Source organism: Chanodichthys erythropterus, chromosome 13 (assembly GCF_024489055.1).
Source record: "Chanodichthys erythropterus isolate Z2021 chromosome 13, ASM2448905v1, whole genome shotgun sequence".
Classification (NCBI taxonomy): domain Eukaryota; kingdom Metazoa; phylum Chordata; class Actinopteri; order Cypriniformes; family Xenocyprididae; genus Chanodichthys; species Chanodichthys erythropterus.
The window spans coordinates 2,147,566-2,170,000 of NC_090233.1; the positions used below are offsets into that span (position 1 = coordinate 2,147,566).

General features: G+C 36.2%; 2 protein-coding genes across 2 annotated transcripts in view; one reads left to right on the plus strand and one right to left on the minus strand.

Annotated features, from left to right (window-relative positions):
* Positions 1–1,498: 1,498 nt before the first annotated feature.
* On the plus strand, positions 1,499–3,268 carry naa38 (N-alpha-acetyltransferase 38, NatC auxiliary subunit). The gene is made up of 3 exons (XM_067407526.1): positions 1,499–1,657; positions 1,919–2,087; positions 2,600–3,268. Exons 1-3 carry the CDS (start codon positions 1,622–1,624, stop codon positions 2,713–2,715), a joined length of 321 nt encoding a protein of 106 aa, XP_067263627.1. The 5' UTR covers positions 1,499–1,621; the 3' UTR covers positions 2,716–3,268.
* A 1,397-nt stretch (positions 3,269–4,665) lies between these two features.
* Positions 4,666–22,435, minus strand: part of cldn15b (claudin 15b) — a 98,717-nt gene continuing 80,947 nt past the window's right edge. Inside the window, exons 3-5 of the mRNA XM_067407525.1 lie at positions 5,392–5,473; positions 5,045–5,155; positions 4,666–4,786 (exon numbers count right to left, since the gene is read on the minus strand). Coding sequence (XP_067263626.1) covers positions 4,666–4,786; positions 5,045–5,155; positions 5,392–5,473 — 314 coding nt within the window. The remainder of the gene's footprint in view (positions 4,787–5,044; positions 5,156–5,391; positions 5,474–22,435) is intronic.

Here is a 22,435-nt window from a genome sequence, read left to right on the forward strand (position 1 = left end):
CTGTGTAATTTACAGTTGGTTTGATACTTTCAGGTCAAATGGTGTTGTGGTTTAATGGATTTACAGTATTGTATACATTAAAATAAAAAATAAAAATATTATAAAATAAGTGAAATGCTAATTCCAAAAACGGAGCCTTGTGCAATAAAGGGGATATTTTTCTGAACATTTTACCATTAGTTTGATATCATAATGTCATATAGTTAAATTGTTTAATTGATTTATAGGGCTAATTATTATATATTTTATTTGGTGAAATTAAGCCTTGTGCAATGCAAAGGACATTTGTTTATGCATATCTGAGTTGGTTTGGGCTGAAAACGTGAAATGTGCTTAGTTTAATTGGGTATGAAACCGAATGTCTGACGAATGTCAAACGTTAAACTAACTTTACCGCCGTGCTATACGTTGATGAAACAACCTCATTTCGACATTGAATCGATGTTATATTTTCGACGTAATAACGTTCTGATGTTCCGATCAAATAGTGAACGTTGAATCAACATTGAAATTTGATCGGCGACTGATACTGATCTTTACAACCAAAAATAAACGTTGAATCGACGTCAGTTTGCTATCTGGGGCTGTAGCGCAGCAGAGAGCAAGAGGGAGTTACCTGTGAGTTATGCTTGTTCAAATTTTCAGGCTAAGTCAACGTTTTCTAAAAACTCCCTACTGCAGCTTTAATTGACTGCATTTTGTATGAAAACGACATGAATTGTGTTAATAGTATGGCCACAACAGACGGATGTTCTGCTAAATGTTTTTAGAGTTTTGAAAATATGACTACAGATTGGACAAAAGTATGTTAGCAATTGAAAAAAACTGTAATCAGAATGATCAGATGGCCCGACGGACCGACGAGCTCTGACCATAGGCTCTGACGCTGACTGATGTCGAATCGCCCAAAAAAAAGCCGACGAGGACCAACTTCAGCCAACAGTGCGAACATACTGAGAAAACTTAATCAGCTAACGAACAAAAACTGCCCAACAACGGCCAACCGTCAGCGTGGTGTGTCCCTGCCTATAAGAGTCCTGGCCTGAGACATACATGCCAATATTCAATCATAGCACCACCTGTTGGCAACAGGAAATGGCATGCTTTACAATGTAATTCACTCCCTGAAACACATTTACATATGCTATGAAGTACCAACCAAACATGCTAGAAACATGTTATGTTTGACATCAACAACACAGAGGTAAAACATTTTGACCCAGTTCAATGGGATCAGAATATTTAGCCACATGTAATTGTTTTCCTTTTAGAAGTAATCATCTATCATAAGGCTGATCATTTAAAAAAAAATGTATTTGATTAAAAGTGTGATCCAAATAGGCTAAAGGCACTGACAAACTAATCAGTTTTATATAACACATTTTTGGTTGTGGTCTCGTTGCATTTACACGGCTTAACCAGCAGATGTCATTATAGCGTGCGGGCTTCGAAACAGCGATGTGCACGCCACTTCACCTGGGGCGCTGTTACGAGTTTATACGTGATATTTACAGCAGATTGCACGAACTGAAGATTACCTCTTTGTTGGAGTAACTCTCATCTTCCTTTTCCAGTTTTAGTCGCATTTATACAAAAACTTTTGTATACCAAAAAGGATCAAATGGAAACAGAGAACGGCACGGGAATGCAAACTGAGGTCTGAATACGTTGTCACTTGGAGCTAGTGAAATATTAGCGCTGAAGCTATTGCTAGCAAGCAGTATGACTGATTAGTTTGTCAGTGGCTTTATTTGGATCACACTTTTAATCAAATACGTTTTGTTTTCAAAACGATTACTTCTGAGCGGAAAACAATTAACGTTACATGTGGCTAAATATTCTGATCCCATTGAACAGGGTCAACACGTTTTAGTTTTACCTCTGTGTTGTTGATGTCAAACATATTGTTGTGTCTCAGGTGGAGGAGTCTGCTTATTCGCTGGCTCGGTGTAAGCTGGAGAATCTTCTCAATAAGAGCATGAGGATTCGGATGACAGACGGGCGCACGCTAGTGGGGCTCTTCCTGTGCACAGACCGAGACTGCAACGTCATCCTGGGATCTGCACAAGAATTCCTCAAATCCACAGGTACACAACCTAATGCCTTATCACCCCATCCATTATTACTCTTCAGTGTCACTTTATTGTGAACTATTGCTTTATATTGTCAGGAATTTGAATTTGAGTTTAATAATTATAATTATATTATTATAATAATTATAAGTATTTTTATTATTATAATTGTGATTAAAATTTCTTACAATATAAAGCAATAGTTGACAATATAGTGACACTGATGAGTAATGATTAGTTTGTCAGTGCCTTAATACTAATACTACAAATTACTTGTAATCCATATTATGTTTTAGCAACATGTTAAAAATAGTGCGATAAAATTTTGCATGTTGCTAAAACATGTAATATGGATTATTTGAATAATGATATATGATGGTAACCTTTAAATTATATTAAAATTATATTTTGACCACTGAGTTGGGACACTAGCACATACCTTGATTGATAGTAGTCAGGTAAAACCATGCATGTCTCTTCAGAATCATGGCTAAAAATGAAAAATCTATTTATATTCTGTTCCTCAGATTCTTTCTCACAGGGTGAGCCCAGAGTGTTGGGACTGGCTATGATCCCCGGCCATCACGTGGTTTCAATAGAGGTGGAATCTGAAAGCCTTGAGACCACCACCCATGGACTCTGACAACTTTAGAGACATTTGAGATCACATATGGACTATAGAGAATGTTGTTTCCACACACACTTTGTGTCTGCAACTACAGAGATGGCCACTAGAGCTGGAGTTACTGTAACCCAAATGGATTTTTCCTTATTTTTATGGAAATGCAATACACAATGTGTTGGTCCTCTGTGATGAAACAAAAATAATAATGGCATTGCTTGTAAACTGTACCCCATTTGCTTGTGTGTGTTTGCTTGTTTGTGAGCAGATATATATGCACATTGTCATTTTTAAATAAGAGATTAAGAATCATTCTGATATTGTATGTCATTGCACTATTCATTAATATTTCCTCATAACTTAATATCACCAGCAGAAGTCATTCACAGACCTTTATTCTATTACATGTTGATTATTGCACATATATAAACAAAACGGTGTCTTTCAACTTTGCTGAAATTATGAGTGATTTAGGGTGTAAATACAAAATATATAGAGTACCGCTCAAAAGTTTAGAAACATTACTATTTTTAATGTTTTTGAAAGAAGTCTCTTCTGATTATCAAGCCTGCATTTATTTGATCAGAAATACATTAATAACAGTAATATTGTTAAATATTATTACAATGTAAAATAACGGTTCTCTATTTTAATATACGTTAAAATATAAATAATTTCTGTGATGCAAAGCTGAATTTTCATTCATTCACTTTTCAGTGTCACATGATTCTTCAGAAATCATTCTAATAATGCTGATTTATTATCAATGTTGGAAACAGTTGCTGCTTAATATTTTTTCAAAAACAAGAAATAGTAGTATTTCCAAACTTTCTACTGGTACTATATATATATATATATATATATATATATATATATATATATATATATATATATATATATATATAACATTCAAATGAAATGTTTTGTACAGAATTCATATCTATTTGTAACAACATAATATTTACTAATTATGAATATGATTATAGAAAAAGAATGACTAAACATCCTGGTTCAACATAATTGTAAAATTCATGTAAAATGAAAAGATATACAGTATATTTTAGTTTTATCAAAATTATTTTCTTTCAAATTCTTGTACACGACTATTTACTACATGCAAATAATTTAGTCATAGACAAAATGTACAATTATAACCTATTTAGTTTACAGTGGATATAAAAAGTCGGTACAACTCTCTTAAAACAGCTGTTTTTTTGTGATGTAAAAACTGTAAGATAAATCATATTAGAACTTTTGTGCATTTAATCTAAAAATTACAAATTGCAATGCCACTGAGGGGGTGGGGGGACCTGAAAGGGCTGTGCACAGGAGATGCCCTCACAATGTAACGAATCTGAAATGTTTTTGCAAAGAAGAGTGGGAAAATCCCAAGTCAGGATGTGCCAGGCTGATAGCATCACAGTGGGCTTCAGTATTAGTTCAGTGGTGTGCATACTTATGCAATTAGTTACACCATTTTTTTTTTTTTCTCTGAAATGCATCACTTTGGTTTTTGGTGGCATTCCACAGGTTTGCCTTCTTACATTAAACGTGCAAAAAGTTCTGCTATGATTATCTTTTTGGGATTTTTTGAAAATTGCCATTTTAACAGGGGTGTAGACTTTTTATGTCCACTGTACAGTACATGGTTCCATTCTTCAGTAAACTTTAGAGTATATTTACAGAAATGTGACATGTCTGCTTTATAGAAGATTCTGATCATCCTGCATGGAAAATGCAGTATTGTGTCTTGAATTGTGTTCTATGTGTTTTGTGACATCTGTAACTTGACTTTGTTGATTCCATGGATTCAGTACCTTCCTCATGCTGGGAACACACCATCTGTCATTTAGTGTACACACATCAGCAACTACATAGTACCTAATAGTACTAAATAGTACCTCACTAATAGTAAAAGTGACAAGAAAAGCGATCCAATGACTTTGAAAATTGTGTAGTGTGTTTCCAGCATTAAACATATGCATTGAGTCCATATTGGCTGAAAGGGACATTGGATGTTGTAGACGCAGTCTGAACCATATGGCTGGATTGAGGCTGGTTGGAGTATGATCTTACGTTCTGAAGATGTGATCTGAACAAAAAAAATTGAAATAGAAAGTTAGCACAGACATCTGCAAAAACAACTGATGCAGTTCTAAGGGCGGTGCAACTCGTGCGACCGCACCGGGCCCTGTGCTTTAGGGGCCCTGTGGTGGATGAGAACCGACTAACCCGTTTGGGATGGCCCTGAACTAATGTCACCTTTCATTTAAACACTGTCCTGAAAATGTCTCGGGCAGGTCACTGATAGCTGAAATGGTTAGTGAACGAAGTGCCATACTAAACTCACTTTTTTCCCTTTGGGTTGCACAGTCCACAGGAAAACAGCAAAGAGCTGCCGCCACATAAGGCCATTGTGGCTGAACTCCAACCAATGTACAGCCCTTCTCCGATTTCATACCTAAACACAAAGGACACATCTAAATTTACAAAGTAGAGGCATTCCAAGACTGATGATATTTATTGCAACATGACAGGACAATATTGTCTGAAACATAATCACAGACATGCTTGTACAACAGTGGTCTTACTCATGCGATATTGCTTAATTAAATAACTCCAAATACAATGAAAAAGGTCTAAATGTTTTCTCTAATAGCTCTACATACTAAGACAAAGACTCTTCTTTCCACTTACTTTATTCCTGGATGAAGTGGGTCAAAGAATTCCTGAGTGATGCTGAAAGCATACCAAGACACTGCAATCATTGTGCACAGACCTGAAACATAAAAATAAAAAAATAATAATTTTGTTTCTATCGACAAACTACCAAGGTTTAACACTAGAAGTCCCAGAGAGCAGCCATTTGGCTTTTCTAACTATAAAACCCGCAGGACAGCCGATGGGCTGGAAGGCTTTAGGCCAGGGGTACTCAAGTTCAGAGGCCAAGAGGGCCGCATTTTAACCAAATGAAACGCGAAGGGCCACAAATTTTAACTTGGATCGTAAGACTTTTATTTAGGCCTACTTAAGACAATATTTGTAGTTTTACTGTTTATTTACTAAAAGTGCAGTTTTTAAGGTCTGGCTGTTGTTCACTGGCTGATAAGAGTTTGCCCATAAGACGAAAACATTGCACTTTTTTATAGTCTTTTTATACTCCATTGCACCTTTTTAACACTTTTTATAGCACCTATTTATACTCAGAGAATAAATGTTTTATTATTTGTATTATTATTACCTACCTTTTAATTTGGTCAGAATCCAAAAATATTTTTTCTTTTTTTTAATGTTCAATCACAATTTTATGAATTATCTAACTATAACCAACGTTGTAAACATGATAAATCAGATATTCTCCGTGAGCTCAATGATGTGATGACAGATCTTTAATGGGAGCGCTGCTTGCTTTCTGTTTATAACACATTGACATTAAGAATAAAAGGTGTGTTTTTCAACTGCGGTCAAGTGGGCCGCGCGTCGAAAATACATGGTCAAGCCAGCCGCACTTTTTTTAGGTCGCTCGTCTATTCCTGCACTTACGGTATGGGTGCTGGAAACGGTCTAAATGCATTTAAAGACGGCAGTTTCCTTTATACTCTTGCAGTTACCGTAAAAAGGACAAGAACGTAAAGAGACATCAGATAAGTTATATATTGCTTTTTTCCCCATCTTATTATGTCTCTATATGTGCTCATATGTTAATGTTAATATTAATGGTAATTATTATGAATCATTTATTAATTTGATTTTTTTTAATTATTTTTTTATTATTGATTTTAATGTTTTATAAATATTATACATTAATTATTATACATTATGCATATTAATTAATGCTAATAGTTTTATACATAATTTATTAATTTTATTACATTTTTTGTTGTAATGTTTAATATTCCTTTATTGTTCTACATTATTAATGTTAACATTGATCTTAATAGTAATGTTAATTAATATTGATCATAAATTTTACTATTAAATTAAATTTTTTGATTTTAGTGTTTTTATATATACAATAAATATTTAAACATTATTTATGAATTTTAATGTTAATTATCATACATGCTTAATGTAAATTGTTTTATTTTTATATATAAAACATATATACATCAAAAATAAAAATTGTAAAAAGTATCTTCATAGGTTAGCTCATTCTGTCAACTGATATTTATTCAGGGTCACCCTGGCTATTACTGTACCAATTTTCATATCATTTTACTGTACAGTTTGCGAGAAAATTAAAGTCAAACTCACCCACAATATCCATTTTCAAACACTCATAAAAACTTTTTCTTTACATATTTGCTCATTCTGTCAACTGATATTTATTAAGTGCTCTGGCTATTACTGTACTTATTTTTGTATCATTTTACTGTACAGTATGGGAGAAAATTAAAGTCAAACTCACCTATAATATCAAAGTGCATTCAAGCACTTGCACTGTAGCCCATATTCAAACACTCATAAAAATCTTGTCTTTATAGGTTAGCTCATTCTGTCAACTGATATCTATTCAGGGTCACCCTGGCTATTACTGTACTTATTTTCATACCATTTTACTGTACAGTTTGGGAGAAAATTAATGTTAAACTCACCCACAATATCAAAGTACATTAAGTTTGCACCATGGCCCATTTTCGAACACTCATAAAAATCTTTTCTATATAGGTTAGCTCATTCTGTCAACTGATATTTATTCTGGGTCACCCTGGCTATTACTGTACTCATTTTCATACCATTTTACTGTACAGTTTGGGAGAAAATTAAAGTCAAACTCACCCCCACTATCAAAGTGCATTTTAGCACTTGCACTGTGGCCCATTTTCAAACACTCATAAAAATCTTTTCTTTTATAGGTTAGCTCATTCTGTCAACTGATATTTTTTCAAGGTCACCCTGGCTATTACTGTACTCTTTTTCATATCATTTTACTGTACAGTTTGGGAGAAAATTAAAGTCAAACTCACCCATAATATCAAAGTGCATTCAAGCACTTGCACTGTAGCCCATTTTCAAACACTCATAAAAATCTTTTCTTTATAGGTTAGCTCATTCTGTCAACTGATATTTATTCAGGGTCACACTGACTATTACTGTACTCTTTTTCATATAATTTTACTGTACAGTTTGGGAGAAAATTAAAGTCAAACTCACCCCCACTATCAAAGTGCATTTTAGCACTTGCACTGTGGCCCATATTCAAACACTCATAAAAATATTTTCTTTATAGGTTAGCTCATTCTGTCAACTGATATTTATTCAGGGACACGCTGGCTATTACCGTACTTATTTTCATACCATTTTACTGTACAGTTTGGGAGAAAATTAAAGTCAAACTCACCCACAATATCAAAATGCATTTTAGCACTTGCACCTTGGTCCATTTTCAAACACTCATAAAAATCTTTTCTTTATAGATTAGCTCATTCTGTCAACTGATATTTATTCAGGGTCACCCTAGATATTACTGTGCTCATTTTCATATATTTTTACTGTACAGTTTAGGCGAAAATTAAAGTCAAACTCACCTATAATATCAAAGTGCATTCAAGCACTTGCACTGTGGCTCATTTTCAAACACTCATAAAAATCTTCCCTTTATAGGTTAGCTCATTCTGTCAACTGATATTTATTCAGGCTCACCCTGGCTATTACTGTACTTATTTTCATATAATTTTACTGTACAGTTTGGGAGAAAATTAAAGTCAAACTCACCTCCACTATCCACCTCCACTTGAATGCACTAAAAGTGCATTCAAGCCCTTGCACCGTGGCCCATTTTCCAACACTCATGAAAATCTTTCCTTTAAAGGTTTGCTCATTCTGTCAACTGATATTTATTAAGGGTTACTCTAGCTATTACTGTACTCATATTCGTATAATTTTACTGTACAGTTTGGGAGAAAATTAAAGTCAAACTCACCTATAATATCAAAGTGCATCCAAGCACTTGCACTGTAGCCTATATTCAAACACTCATAAAAATATTTTCTTTATAGGTTAGCTAATTCCTTCAATTGATTGTTATTCAGGGTCACCCTAGATATTACTGTACTCATTGTTGTATCATTTTACTGTACAGTATGGGAGAAACTTAAAGGCAAACTCACCTCCAATATCAAAGTGCATTCTAGCACATATGGCCCAAATTCGAACACTAATAGGTTTGCTCATTCTGGCATATCATTTTACTGTAGAGTTTGGGAGAAAATTAAAGGCAAACTCACCTTCAAACATCAAAAGTCATTCTAGCACTTACATCATGTCTTATTTTCAAACACTCATAAAAATCTTTTCTTGATAGGTTTGCTCATTCTGTCAACTGATATTTATTCAGGGTCAACCTGACTATTACTGTACTTATTGTCATATATTTTTACTGTACAGTTTGGGAGAAAACTAAAGGTGAATTTACCCTAAATATCAAAGTGCCAACGTATCCCATCAGATGGTTGATGTGCCAATTCATCAAGGGAGTCGCCCATGAGCTGAAGGCTATTCTGCAGTCACACAGGGCCCCAAACCCATCTTGGAGATGTCTGTCATGACCACTTTCCTTCTGGAAACAGAGCCCAGCATTATCCTGTTCTAATAAAAATGGGACGATTTCAAGGGGACCAAGAACACAGTGGTGGCGAACTCTAAGAAGGTGCAGGCCTGTGTGCCACTCACGAGGTGGAACACGTCTTTCAACCAGTGCTGTAGTGGTTGCAAATAGCCTTGCCGCTTCTGAAATCTATTGAGGGGAAGAATAGACCCCAACTTGAAAAAGGCTGCCATGCTCCCGATTTTCTGTTCTGTTGCAAAAAAGAGAGGGCTGCGTCTACACACTTCATAAAGTTATGCGGAGCTCTAGAGAGTATGAATTGAAGGAATTTAGGAATTCGTATACCACTCCCTCAAAGGCAAATCTCAAGAATGGCCTTTTGTGGGGGGCTTTCTAGATATGAAAGTCAGAGTCTTTCAGATTGACCAATATAAATTAATCTCATGAGGATCCGGTTCAGACGTCACAGATCAAGAATGGGCCTGAGACCGCCATCATTCTTTGGAACAAGGAAGTAGCAGCTGTAAAAGCCTGACTCTCTGCATTCTGAGGGAACTATCTCCACATCACCTTTTTCTAGCAGAGACTGCACTTTGGCTTGGAGGACACGAGACCTGTTGCTTGAGACTGAGGAGTAAATCATGCCCAAGAAGCGTGGTGGTCTGCGAGCGAAATGGAGCTAGTAGACTCGTTCTGTTATTTCTGATATCCAGCTCGACAGCATGGGGATGGCCTGCCATGCCCGGAGTTGAGTGGCGAATTATTAAAGTGCTACTGGCTGTGTTTCGCACTGAAGCAAGTAAGAGGCACCTGTCACAGCATTGAGAGGAGGGGAATGCTATTTTCATGAGAATGCCAAAATTTTGCTTGATGTGTTACAGGCTGCATCTCATGCTGGAGTGGGAGAGCGGCACCTGTTATAGCATTGAGAGGAGGAGGAATGTTCTTTTCAATGACATTTGTCTTTTTGATGAACACAATCAGAGTTATATTAAAGGGTTAGTTCACCCAAAAATCACATTTGTTTCATGTCAAATTATGATATTTATGCAAAATCCAAGAGGTTTTTTCATCCTCCATTGAAAGCAACAAAGTTGCAACAGTCAAGGTCCAGAGTAGTAGTAATCTATTACTATTAAGTAGTAATAGCATCAATAAAATTGTCAACATGACTACAGTGTCACATGTCTGCTGTGTTGTGTTTCTTAGTTTGAACAGTCTGTTAATTATGTAATTAGTTTCCTCCAGTGTTCATTTACTCCCTTATTAGTTCCTTTGTTTGACCTCACCACCAGTCCCACTCCAGTGCCAGAGGCCAGCCAACCACCACCAACGATGAACGATGTGACGGAGATGCTGTTTGAGCCCACCGCAGACAGTGGAGACCGGCCACCATGAGAGACAAGCCCATACCAATGATAAGGACAGAGTGTTTTGTAGCTCAGACCACCTACAGAGTCTTACCAGGTGTGCAAGCTGGCAACACCATTCATCACTGAGTTAGTGATTGTGGAGTTTGAGGGCTGGGAAAAAAACTCTGCCCACAACACCACTGCTGTGGAAATGTGTATGTAAAACTCTGGCAAATATTTTGATGAACTGAAGGATTTGTTGAAGTGATCTTGATAGACTTTTTTGGAGAGGTGATTCTACCCTGTATTTCCAATGGGGCGCTATTCTGCCTCCCACCTGCGACTCCACCCTGGGGCCTCTTCCTGTCTGGTCTCTGGTGTACCATCTGTATCTCCAGCACCTGTATCTGTAGTGTCCCTTGTATTTCCTGAATTCCCACCCAGCCTCCCTCTCACACCTCTTCATTCAGCCAGTTCCTCAGCCCCACCATCACCTTCTACATCCTCCACATGCCAGCAAGAGATGCCAAGTGTCTTCAGGCCAACAGCTCCTTCTCGCACAGAAGATCCCGTTTCCACCTCCAGCCTCTGTGCCCACTGCTCCACTTCAGCCCTTCGACACTTCAGATCCACCATCGGCCATATAGCTTATCTGGGTTCCCTCATCCCTCAGGCTCCCCCTTGGTCAAGCATTGACCTGCCTACACCTACAGCTCCATCTGGCTCTACATTCCCCCCAGCTCTGCCTCCATCCTCAGTCCCACCAACTCAGCCTCTGTCCTCAGGATTCCCGGCTCCACCTCGGTCACCGGGACCATCGGCTGCACGTGAGCTCATCAGCTCCATCTGGGTCTCCATCTTCGGTTGCTTCTCTGTTGGTTGTCCTCAGGGTGTTGTCTGCCACCAAGTCGACTGGGTGCTGCAAGAGTTAGAATGCACTTATATAGTGGAGTTTTGCCTTTAATTTGATTCAAAAATGTACAGTAAAATGACATGAAAATAATTACAGTAATAGCCATTGCCATTCTGAGCAAATATCTATTGACAGAATGAGAAAACCTCTAAAGAAAAGATTTTTATGAGTGTTTGAAATCGGGACATTATATGTGCTAGAATGAACTTTGATGTTTGGGGGTGTGTTTAACTTTAAATTTTTCCCAAACTGTACAGCAAATTGATAAAACAATGAGTACAGTAATAGTCAGGTTAACCCTTGTAGTGAACAGCACATTCTAGGGCCCAGTTTATGGCCGGGCCCCTCTCTATCTGTAACAGTGGACAAAGGTTTGCTACATTTTTATTGGATCTTGGTGGCCTAACACATACAAACTGTCCAACGCCATCAGATAAAGATGTAAGGACAACATCCAGACCTCTCTTAGAGGGCAAGAAGAAGACCTCTTGTACCAAGCCTGGGAAGGACAGGACTTCTCATTGGTCCATAGGCAGTTTCAGCCCTTCACCCATCTAGAGACTACTTCCTAAGGTTGGCCACAGGCCTGCCATAAAAATTCCCCGGGACCTTAGCAGTAATGGGTGAAACAAAGAGAGATCACAAAGATCCATCCAAATCCATTCAAAACTATGTTTGAAAACCTTAGAACTGATGCAAACTACACATCCATTTCACCGAAATAAGTATTCTCAGTGACAGCTATTTGTAGTGCAACCTCTGATACAAATCCAGCTGTTAATGTACAATTGAATGTTTTTCTATCTGTTTAGAATATTTCCAAATGTATTCTGGTGGTGGTTTGGAAAGTGAGAAATGCATTGGTAAACTTTAAAGACACTGTAAAGACTTCCAACTTTGTGCTTTATGCAAATGAGTTCCACAGGAGAAAGAAGGGTGGGCCACATTCTGTGTGTCCCCTCTGATGCCAACAGCCAATCACAGCACTCGAATGAAGAAGCGCCAAAATGCAATCTCCTCCTCATCAGAAAGGGATAAAGGGTACCCTCTCAACAGACACTCCCATCGGGTGAGACACAACAGATATGCCGTTCTGAGTCTGTCCTGCACGGAGACAGACATTAACAGACACAACACCGTTCTGAGCCTCTGGTCCATCCAGAAGAGACAACAACAGATCCTGTGATCTGAGTCTACAGCTTGTGAGGCAGCAACAGAGACGACCACATTCTAAGCCTCCAGCTTGTGAGGAAAGAAACATTGACAAACACTACGTTCAGAGTTTCCGTCCATCGAGTAGCGACATCTGCAACAAGGTTAAGCTCAGGAGAGCAAACCTTCACTACAAGGTACCTTCGTCTGTGTGTTCCATATTGTTAAGGACCTTCTGCACCTACACCAGGGCCTCATCTGCATGTTCCAGATTTTAGGACCCTTTGGTGCTTCAGGAGATCAGCATCCCACAGAGCTTCGTGTTCAAGACTGTTGAAACAGATTCTGGCTCCTCTCCCCACTGCATCGTCCCCCAGCACAACCAGTGGAGGACGTCAACGTCGTCGGACTCAACCAAGTGGCACGTAAATATCACTTAACCAAACCTCTTTCCAGACACCTTGGCATTGTTGTATATTATCAGTATATAATTTCCTAATTTCCATTAGATGTAATATAGCTGATGTTAGTTAATAACAAATAATCTTTCGTTTATTTGTTTGGTGCATAATAAGGTTCTCCACCTTATTATTTTCAGAGAAACACTTTATCTTTCCATAAGATAACGTAACTCTTCCATAGCCACACCCAACTTAATCACTTGTATTCTATGTATCTTATGCACTTTATTCCTTTATCATTCATAGTATTCATTTAGTTGTTGTGTTAGTTATTCTTGTTTATCTTTTTGTTAATAAAATTTATTTTATTACACTTGTGTCTTCCTTGTGCTGATAATACAGAAAAGGTTCTACAAGTTAGCAATATCACCAATCTTTCAGATAAACCAGCTGACCACTTTACATTAATTCTAAATGAATGAAAGCCCCTGCTGGGAGTGTTCTCATACTGCCACGGTAAAACACTTTGACTGGTGCCCTGAACTACGTAAAAAGGGGAAGTGGTCATCTGATGTACTCATAATCACCCCTTAAGTGACGTGTGGTCCTAAAATCACAACGTCAGCGGTGACGTGAATACCAATCCCTACTTTACTTTGTGTCCTTTGATGGACGAAGTAAAAATCACTAAACCCTGAATAAAAATCAATTGAAGGAATGAGCTAACCTATGAATAAAATATTTTTATGAGTGTTTGAAAATGGACCACGGTGCAAGTGCTAAAATGCACTTTGATAGTGGAGGTGAGTTTAACTTAAATTTTCTCCCAAACTGTACAGTAAAATGATATGAAAATGAGTACAGTAATAGCCAGTATGACTCTGAATAAATATCAGTTGACAGAATGAGCTAACCTATAAAGAAAAGATTTTTATTAGTGTTTGAAAATGGACCAAGGTGCAAGTGCTACAATGCATTTTGATATTGTGGGTGAGTTTGACTTTAATTTTCTCCCAAACTGTACAGTAAAATGGTATGAAAATAAGTACATTAATAGTCAGCGTGACCCTGAATAAATATCAGTTGACAGAATGAGCTAACCTATAAAGAAAAGATTTTTATGAGTGTTTGAATATGGGCCACAGTGCAAGTGCTGAAATGCACTTTGATATTGTGGATGAGTTTGACTTTAATTTTCTCCCAAACTGTACAGTAAAACGATATGACAATGAGTACAGTAATAGCCAGGGTGACCCTGAATAAATATCAGTTGACAGAATGAGCTAACCTATAAAGAAAATATTTTTATGAGTGTTTGAATATGGGCCACAGTGCAAGTGCTGAAATGCACTTTGATATTGTGGATGAGTTTGACTTTAATTTTCTCCCAAACTGTACAGTAAAACGATATGACAATGAGTACAGTAATAGCCAGGGTGACCCTGAATAAATATCAGTTGACAGAATGAGCTAACCTATAAAGAAAATATTTTTATGAGTGTTTGAATATGGGCCACAGTGCAAGTGCTGAAATGCACTTTGATATTGTGGATGAGTTTGACTATAATTTTCTCCCAAACTGTACAGTAAAACGATATGAAAACAAGTACAGTAATAGCCAGTGTGACCCTGAATAAATATCAGTTGACAGAATGAGCTAACCTATAAAGAAAAGATTTTTATGAGTGTTTGAATATGGGCCACAGTGCAAGTGCTAAAATGCACTTTGATATTGTGGGTGAGTTTGACTTTAATTTTCTCCCAAACTGTACAGTAAAATGGTATGCAAATAAGTACACTAATAGCCAGGGTTACCCTGAATAAATATCAGTTGACAGAATGAGCTAAACTATAAAGAAAAGATTTTTATGAGTGTTTGAAAATGGGCCACAGTGCAAGTGCTAAAATGCACTTTGATAGTGGAGGTGAGTTTGACTTTAATTTTCTCCCAAACTGTACAGTAAAACGATATGAAAATGAGTACAGTAATAGCCAGTGTGACCCTGAATAACTATCAGTTGACAAAATGAGCTAACCTATAAAGAAAAGATTTTTTATGAGGGTTTGAATATGGGCTACAGTGCAAGTGCTTGAATGCACTTTGATATTATAGGTGAGTTTGACTTTAATTTTCTCCCATACTGTACAATAAAATGATACAAAAATGAGTACAGTAATAGCCAGAGTAACACTTAATAAATATCAGCTGACAGAATGAGCAAATATGTAAAGAAAACGTTTTTATGAGTGTTTGAAAATGGATATTGTGGGTGAGTTTGACTAATTTTCTCGCAAACTGTACAGTAAAATGATATGAAAATTGGTACAGTAATAGCCAGGGTGACCCTGAATAAATATCAGTTGACAGAATGAGCTAACCTATGAAGGTACTTTTTACAATTTTTATTTTTGATGTATATATGTTTTATATATAAAAATAAAACAATTTACATTAAGCATGTATGATAATTAACATTAAAATTAATAATGTTTAAATAATTATTGTATATATTATTATATATATATAAAAACACTAAAATCAAAAATTTTAATTTAATAGTAAAATTAATGATCAATATTAATTAACATTACTATTAAGATTAATGTTAACATTAATAATGTAGAACAATAAACGAATATTAAACATTACAACAAAAAAAATAATACAATTAATAAATTATGTATAAAACTCATATTAGCATTAATTAATATGCATAATGTATAATAATTAATGTATAATATTTATAAAACATTAAAATCAATAATAAAAAAAATCAAATTAATAAATGATTCATAATAATTACCATTAATATTAACATTAACATATGATGTATAGCACATATAGAGACATAATAAGATGGGGAAAAAAGCAATATATAACTTATCTGATGTCTCTTTACGTTCTTGTCCTTTTTACGGTTAACTGCAAGAGTATAAAGGAAACTGCCGTCTTTAAATGCATTTAGACCGTTTCCAGCACCCATACCGTAAGTGCAGGAATAGACGAGCGACCTAAAAAAAAGTGCGGCTGGCTTGACCGTGTATTTTCGACGCGCGGCCCACTTGACCGCAGTGTTTTACATGCTGCTCGGCAACTTACACACTGCAAAGTTTGAGGAATGTCAACTGCATTTCATCATGGAAAAATAAGGTTACTTTGTTTTTTATTGCGCGCACAGTCTCGAGCCTTTGGTGGCGTTCACGAACACAAAGTGCTCAACACATGCGCACTAGAGAGATTCATGCTTGTCTAGTCTTTTTCGCTCAAATAGTTACAATAAAATCTCTTTGTACTTGTTTAAAATTAGAGTTGCTGGTATCTTTTAATCCCCTCAAACGAGCGCTCTTCAACACGGTAGGTGTTTGTTGTTATGCTGTGTTCACACCAGACGCGACTTGCGCGAATAAATCGCGCTATTCGCGCGTAGTTAGACGCTTGAACATTTTGAGTTTACTCGCTTCATTCGCGCGTGAAAATCCCTTCACAACAGACGCGAATTCGCGTCATGAGAGGGGCTCCCGCTCCTTTATGTGTCCCAGACTCTCCCACTGCTTCTGCACACTTCCTCTGAATAAACACAACTTGTCAGTGGGGAAATAATTGTAAATTACAGCGAATAAGCTCAATTGGTCGTCTTTAGTTGGCTTGTTTTCTTAATATGTATTTATATATGGGTGATTCTTCAATTGGGGGCTATTTTGCCATCTTCCATTTTGATGAATGAAATTTGTTTGAATTTTGTTAGAATTATGTCATGACAATGTTTACATGCTTTGATGTAAAGATATAATAATGGCCACGACTGAGCTTAAATATAATTTGAGTATTTTATATCTATTTGCCAACTGGCACTGCAAAACGTCATTACCATCACAACATCAAAAAGTATCATAATGCAAAGAATGTATCAACGAGATCATTTAAACTCATTTATCTTGTAAACATTGTTAACCTTCAACAATACGTATAAAAAACAAAATGTTTCCATTCAGTGAATTACATATATTTTCTTGTTCTTACCATCAAAATGTGTTTTTCTGTGTTCATCAAAGCACACTTTTGTTTAATTTCTGGAAAATTAATTTGAGATGTTTTTTCTTTGAATAGGTGGATGAGTATTTCATTAGGCTTTTCATGTAGCACCTCAAGATTGAACATAAAACAGTTTTAAAGGTATGTTTTCTGTAAATTAAGCAACGTGGCGGTAATGACATACTGTTCTGGTAATGACATAGTGTTTTGGTAATGACATAAATGAAAAGTGCACTGATACATAAAGCAAATTTAAAGGATTAAATAATGACTTCTGGTGAGTGTTGTTGAAAGAAATGGACAGATGTGAGGAGATATATATAAATATGACACAACCATCAACTTGAACATGTTTATTTCAATCATGAAGAAACCATACAATATTTTCTAGAGAATCAGTTGTCACAATGGGATAAAACAGCATAAAAATATCCTTCAGAAACATTTCATAACTATGACTATTAGGTGAAATCAAGTTTTTAACATAAAAGTTTAACATAAAGTTAACAGAAAACAAAAGTTTTCAAACTCATAAAAGTTGCATTGAGTTAAAACTAACAATGCATACACTGTGTGCAGAATTATTAGGCAAGTTGATTTTCTGATCATATTTTTTTTCCAGGCACATTTTACAAATTCCAATCCACATCAATCTTAATAACTACTATTAATATTGTTTTTAATCATTTATAAGTGATATATAATTGTTCATGAAGGCTGGAAATGAAAAATGCCTTGTATTCAGGTGTGCAGAATTATTAGGCAGGTTTTCTTTTACAGATAAAATGATAAGATTTAACTCAGACTGAAAAGTCAAAAATTATTAAATACTCATGAGAAGGACACAATACTAATGTAATACTAGAAAATTGCAAAGTTAAAGCATGACCATTGGACAGTGAAATGCTCATTGGGTCAGCGGGGTCATACAAAAACAGCTGGAGAAGCAAAGACACGTTAACTGCAAAATAATTAAGAATTAAGGTGAAGAATTAAGTGTGAAACCATCAGGAACCCTTTAGTCTCCAGCGCCACCATTTCCCAGTACTGAAACCTACCTGGAGTCTTCAGAAGTGTGAGGTGTCAGGATCTCAGAGACTTACATTAGCTAAAGAATCCTAAAAAATGACCTGCTCTTAATAAGAATCACAAGCTGAAGTGTTGTGAAATACATACCAGCAGGACCAGCGCCACATCCTCTTGTACCACTTTGTGAAGAATTTATCTTCCAGAATCTGGCAGTAAGTTTTGGAAGATCATTTAGTCCATCTCTGCAAGATGGACATTTCAGGATAAGAGATGGACTAAAAGTGAACTCCCACACCTTACTGCCAGATTCTGGAAAATAAATTCTTCAAACAGTGGTACAAGAGGATGTGGTGCTGGTCCTTCAGGAGTCACTCTCAAGCTGTCTGTCTATAAGGCCTATAAAAACCCAGTCTTCATGTACTTTATTACACTTCAGCTTGTGATTCTTATTAAGAGCGGGTCATTTTTTAGGATTCTTTAGCTAATCTAAGTCTCTGAGATCCTGACACCTTGCACTTCTGGAGACTCCAGGTAGGTTGCAGTTCTGGAAAATGGTGCCGCTGGAGACTAAAGGGTTCCTGATGGTTTCAAACTTAATTCTTCACCTTAATTCTTAATTATTTTGAAGTTAACATGTGTCTTTTCTTTTCCAGCTGTTTTTGTATGACCCTCTCTTTTTTGGCTCATTTTGCCTGTAAAAGAAAACCTGCCTAATAATTCTGCACACCTGAATATAAGGCATTTTTCATTTCCAGCCTTCATGAACAATTATATATCACTTATAAATTATTAAAAACAATATTAATAGTAGTTCTTAAGATTGATGTGGATTGGAATTGGTAAAATGTGCTTGGGAAAAAAATATGATCAGAAAATCAACTTGCCTAATAATTCTGCACACAGTGTATAATGAAATGTGTTTGCTTTCAAACATGTATTTTACAGGATCTTCCTTAAATTTTTTTCCTTAATCTCTAGACCTTTTAGCTGATTTCTTGGGAGCCATTCTAGTTAAAAAATAAGAAAAAATAGTTTTAGGAAGTAAGGCATCTCATTTAAGTTTCATTGTAAAATAACACTATTATGCTTCTTTAACTTAATTTATAAACACATAATATGATATAGATAGTGACACAGAACATGTCATTACCACCATCACTTGTCATTACCATCACAACAAGTTGTGTGTTGGTAATGACGTGTTGCGGTAATGACATTTTTTTTGTTTTTCAGGAAAAAAAGATGCTAGGTCATGGATTTGCTAACATCACTCAACAGCTAGTACAAAAAGAACTTTAAATACACATAAATCATGTGAATATATACATATATTTATCACAATATTGCCGCTACAGCATTAATGGTAATGACGCTGAATAAGTCTACTCCATGATCAGAAGGAATTCATGATTAAATTACTTACTTTTTCAGACATCAAATGTCACTGTTCTTCCATGGCTGACATGTGCTCCCCTGCTGGTCTTCATTTCCATGGTTACGGCATAAACAAGTCTTACCCCCAAAAAAATCCTTGTTGTAATCATAGACTGTCGCGGTAATGACAGTATTGTTGTGGACAATACTAAATTGTTAAAAATATTCACAAATTGCACAGATATGAACCCAAATTATGCATCAAGTGCCTTTTTAAGTTACTGTTTAAACATATATTGTGATTTTTTAATGAACTGATAACATTTTATCACATTTTCAGAGCAGACAAGTTTTAAAGTCTGGGTTGGGGACAAGGCTTGAGTAGCCAAATATTAGTGATGAAAACATTTTTAAACATGGAAATCATACTGATTTTTGTGTATAACATTTTTTGGTGGTGCAATAAATATTATTTGACATAACTAAACTATTTATTTTATAATATATTATTTTTAACATGAATGTATAATCTGGGGACATAAAAGTTCCCCTAATTGAAGAATCACCCATATATGTATATAGCTCAAATTGAGTAAAGACCGTTTTTTACAACTTATCAGATTGTCCGACCTCCTCACTCACTTTCTTTCAAACACGGTCCTTTTTATTTCTGTTTCTATAAATGTATGAAGATGTACAGCGACGATGATTTTGTCCTCCATTGTTGTTTCGAATTTCTGCCTCAGCTCGCTACGTCACGTCACTACTAGAGCAAGCTCCCGATTGGTTAACGCGGCGCGGAAATTCGCCAAAGTTCAGATTTTTCAACTTGCGCGATTCGCGCGAATCGCGTCATTCGCGCGAATCGCTCAATTCGCGCCGCGTCATTCGCGCGAATCGCGCCGCAGGATGTCAATTCGCGTCTTTGCATTGACTTAACATGTAAATCACTCGCGCTTATTACCGCTTCATTCGCGTCCGGTGTGAAAGCACCATTACTCTTGTTCTGTCTTCTCCGTTTCTTTTCAGACTGAAACAACAGCCCGTTTTAGTGCTGACACCTTGTGGACAAACTAAATTAGTGCAAAAACTATTCAATGCGCGCGTGCAAAGTGCCTTCAGTTTATATTGTTCTTTGCGGTTAGAAAAACTGTGCTGCGCGTGTACACTATACGCGATCTCTGCTGATGATTACAGCGTCACGTGCACTGTACGCCTACCTTTGTGTACGTGTAAAAAAAAACTAAGTAATATTCACGCTAATTTTGAACGCAAATTATAATAAAAATACATTTATATGTAGCATGATGCGGGCCACAAATGTAATGCTGACGGGCCGGATGCTGCCCGCGGGCCGCCTGTTGAGTACCCCTGCTTTAGGCTAATATCCTTAATCAGCTGTGACAGTTGCTTTTGTTATGTAAACAATGTGGGGCCATGCTGAGCCACTTCAAGGAAACTTGTGTTTCACTTTGCCATCTTGGGGAGAAATGAACACACATGTTTTTTTTTTTTTCCTTTGTTGCTGAGATCTATTGATAAAAATAGTACAAAATAAAATAAAGAAACCAACCATTTGTACACATATTTACAAATAATATTAAAAAGTGAGTGAGTACATTCCAGCAATCACTCACAATCCTGGCACTGCCTGGCAATATATTATAAATACATTTTGTATATATTCATTATATATTAATCTTATATTTGAAATACATCATAAGTTCATTTTTAAAAGTGTTTGAACGATGGGTTCAAGCGTACTTACAAGTGGTAACTAAATACATTTTTCTATACAGAGATAGTATGTTAAAAGCACATTTTAGTTCAAATTCATGGTGTCTCAAAATAGCACAGTTGAGTACACTTAGTTGTTCTTAAGATTATCTTAAGAAGTACTAAAGAAGAGCTTTTAGTATATTAAGTACAAAATAAGTGCACGGAAATAGAGCACTGTACATTATGGAAGTGTATAAGTGTACTAAAATAAAGTGTATTTTACTGCATTTTTTTTTCACCTGGGTAGACACTCCAACACTTTCCGTTTGCATTAAGATTATTTTTATTACCACACTGGCAGATATTGATCATTTTACTTAAGTAAAATGCACTTAATTTAGATCCCCCCAGGAAACAAGACTAAATATCATATATAATTTTCTCATATAGAAAATTTATCTTGATTTAAGATTTTTTTTTAAATTTACTTGAAATAGGATAAAAAAATACTTAGTATGAAAAGCATTTTTGCAGTGTGAATGAGTGAGTTAACTTTTTAAACATCACTTGCACTCCCTCATTTCAGGGTTAACATACTCAGAGTTTTCACTTAACCTCCTTTCTGAAACCGGCCCATGGTCAATCAAGTTCTCTGCTTTTAGCAGCCCTCCCTCCCCCACACATACAAACAAGCCACCAGCAACCATTCACACACACACACCCCCAACCCCCCTGCAGATTGCTCAGGTAATGACCATATTTACACATGAATTGATGCTAATGATAGCCAAAAGACTAGCCAGTTAGCATCCACTTGGCTAAAGGAGGGTTACAAATCTCTGGGACTTCTAGTGTTAAAGACCTATCCCAGATAGCACACGTACGTCTGCAAGACGTCTGTTAAAGATCACTTCATCTGGAAAGCATCTGCTGTTTACAAACATCTAATAGACGTCTTTAAGATGTCAGTTTTACATACATTCTAAATCATAAACATCTTAAAGACGTCTTCTAAACGTCTATTTGACATCTGACAGGATACGTCCTATAGACGTATTCCAGATGAGCAAACACCCTAAATAATACGTCTTCCAGACATAAACACACACATCAAATAGACGTCTCCGAGATGTACGTGTGCTATCAGGGATGCTTCTCCTTACCAATACAGTCTATCATGGGCTATTCTGAAGACATTTCTATTATGAAAACATAATCTTC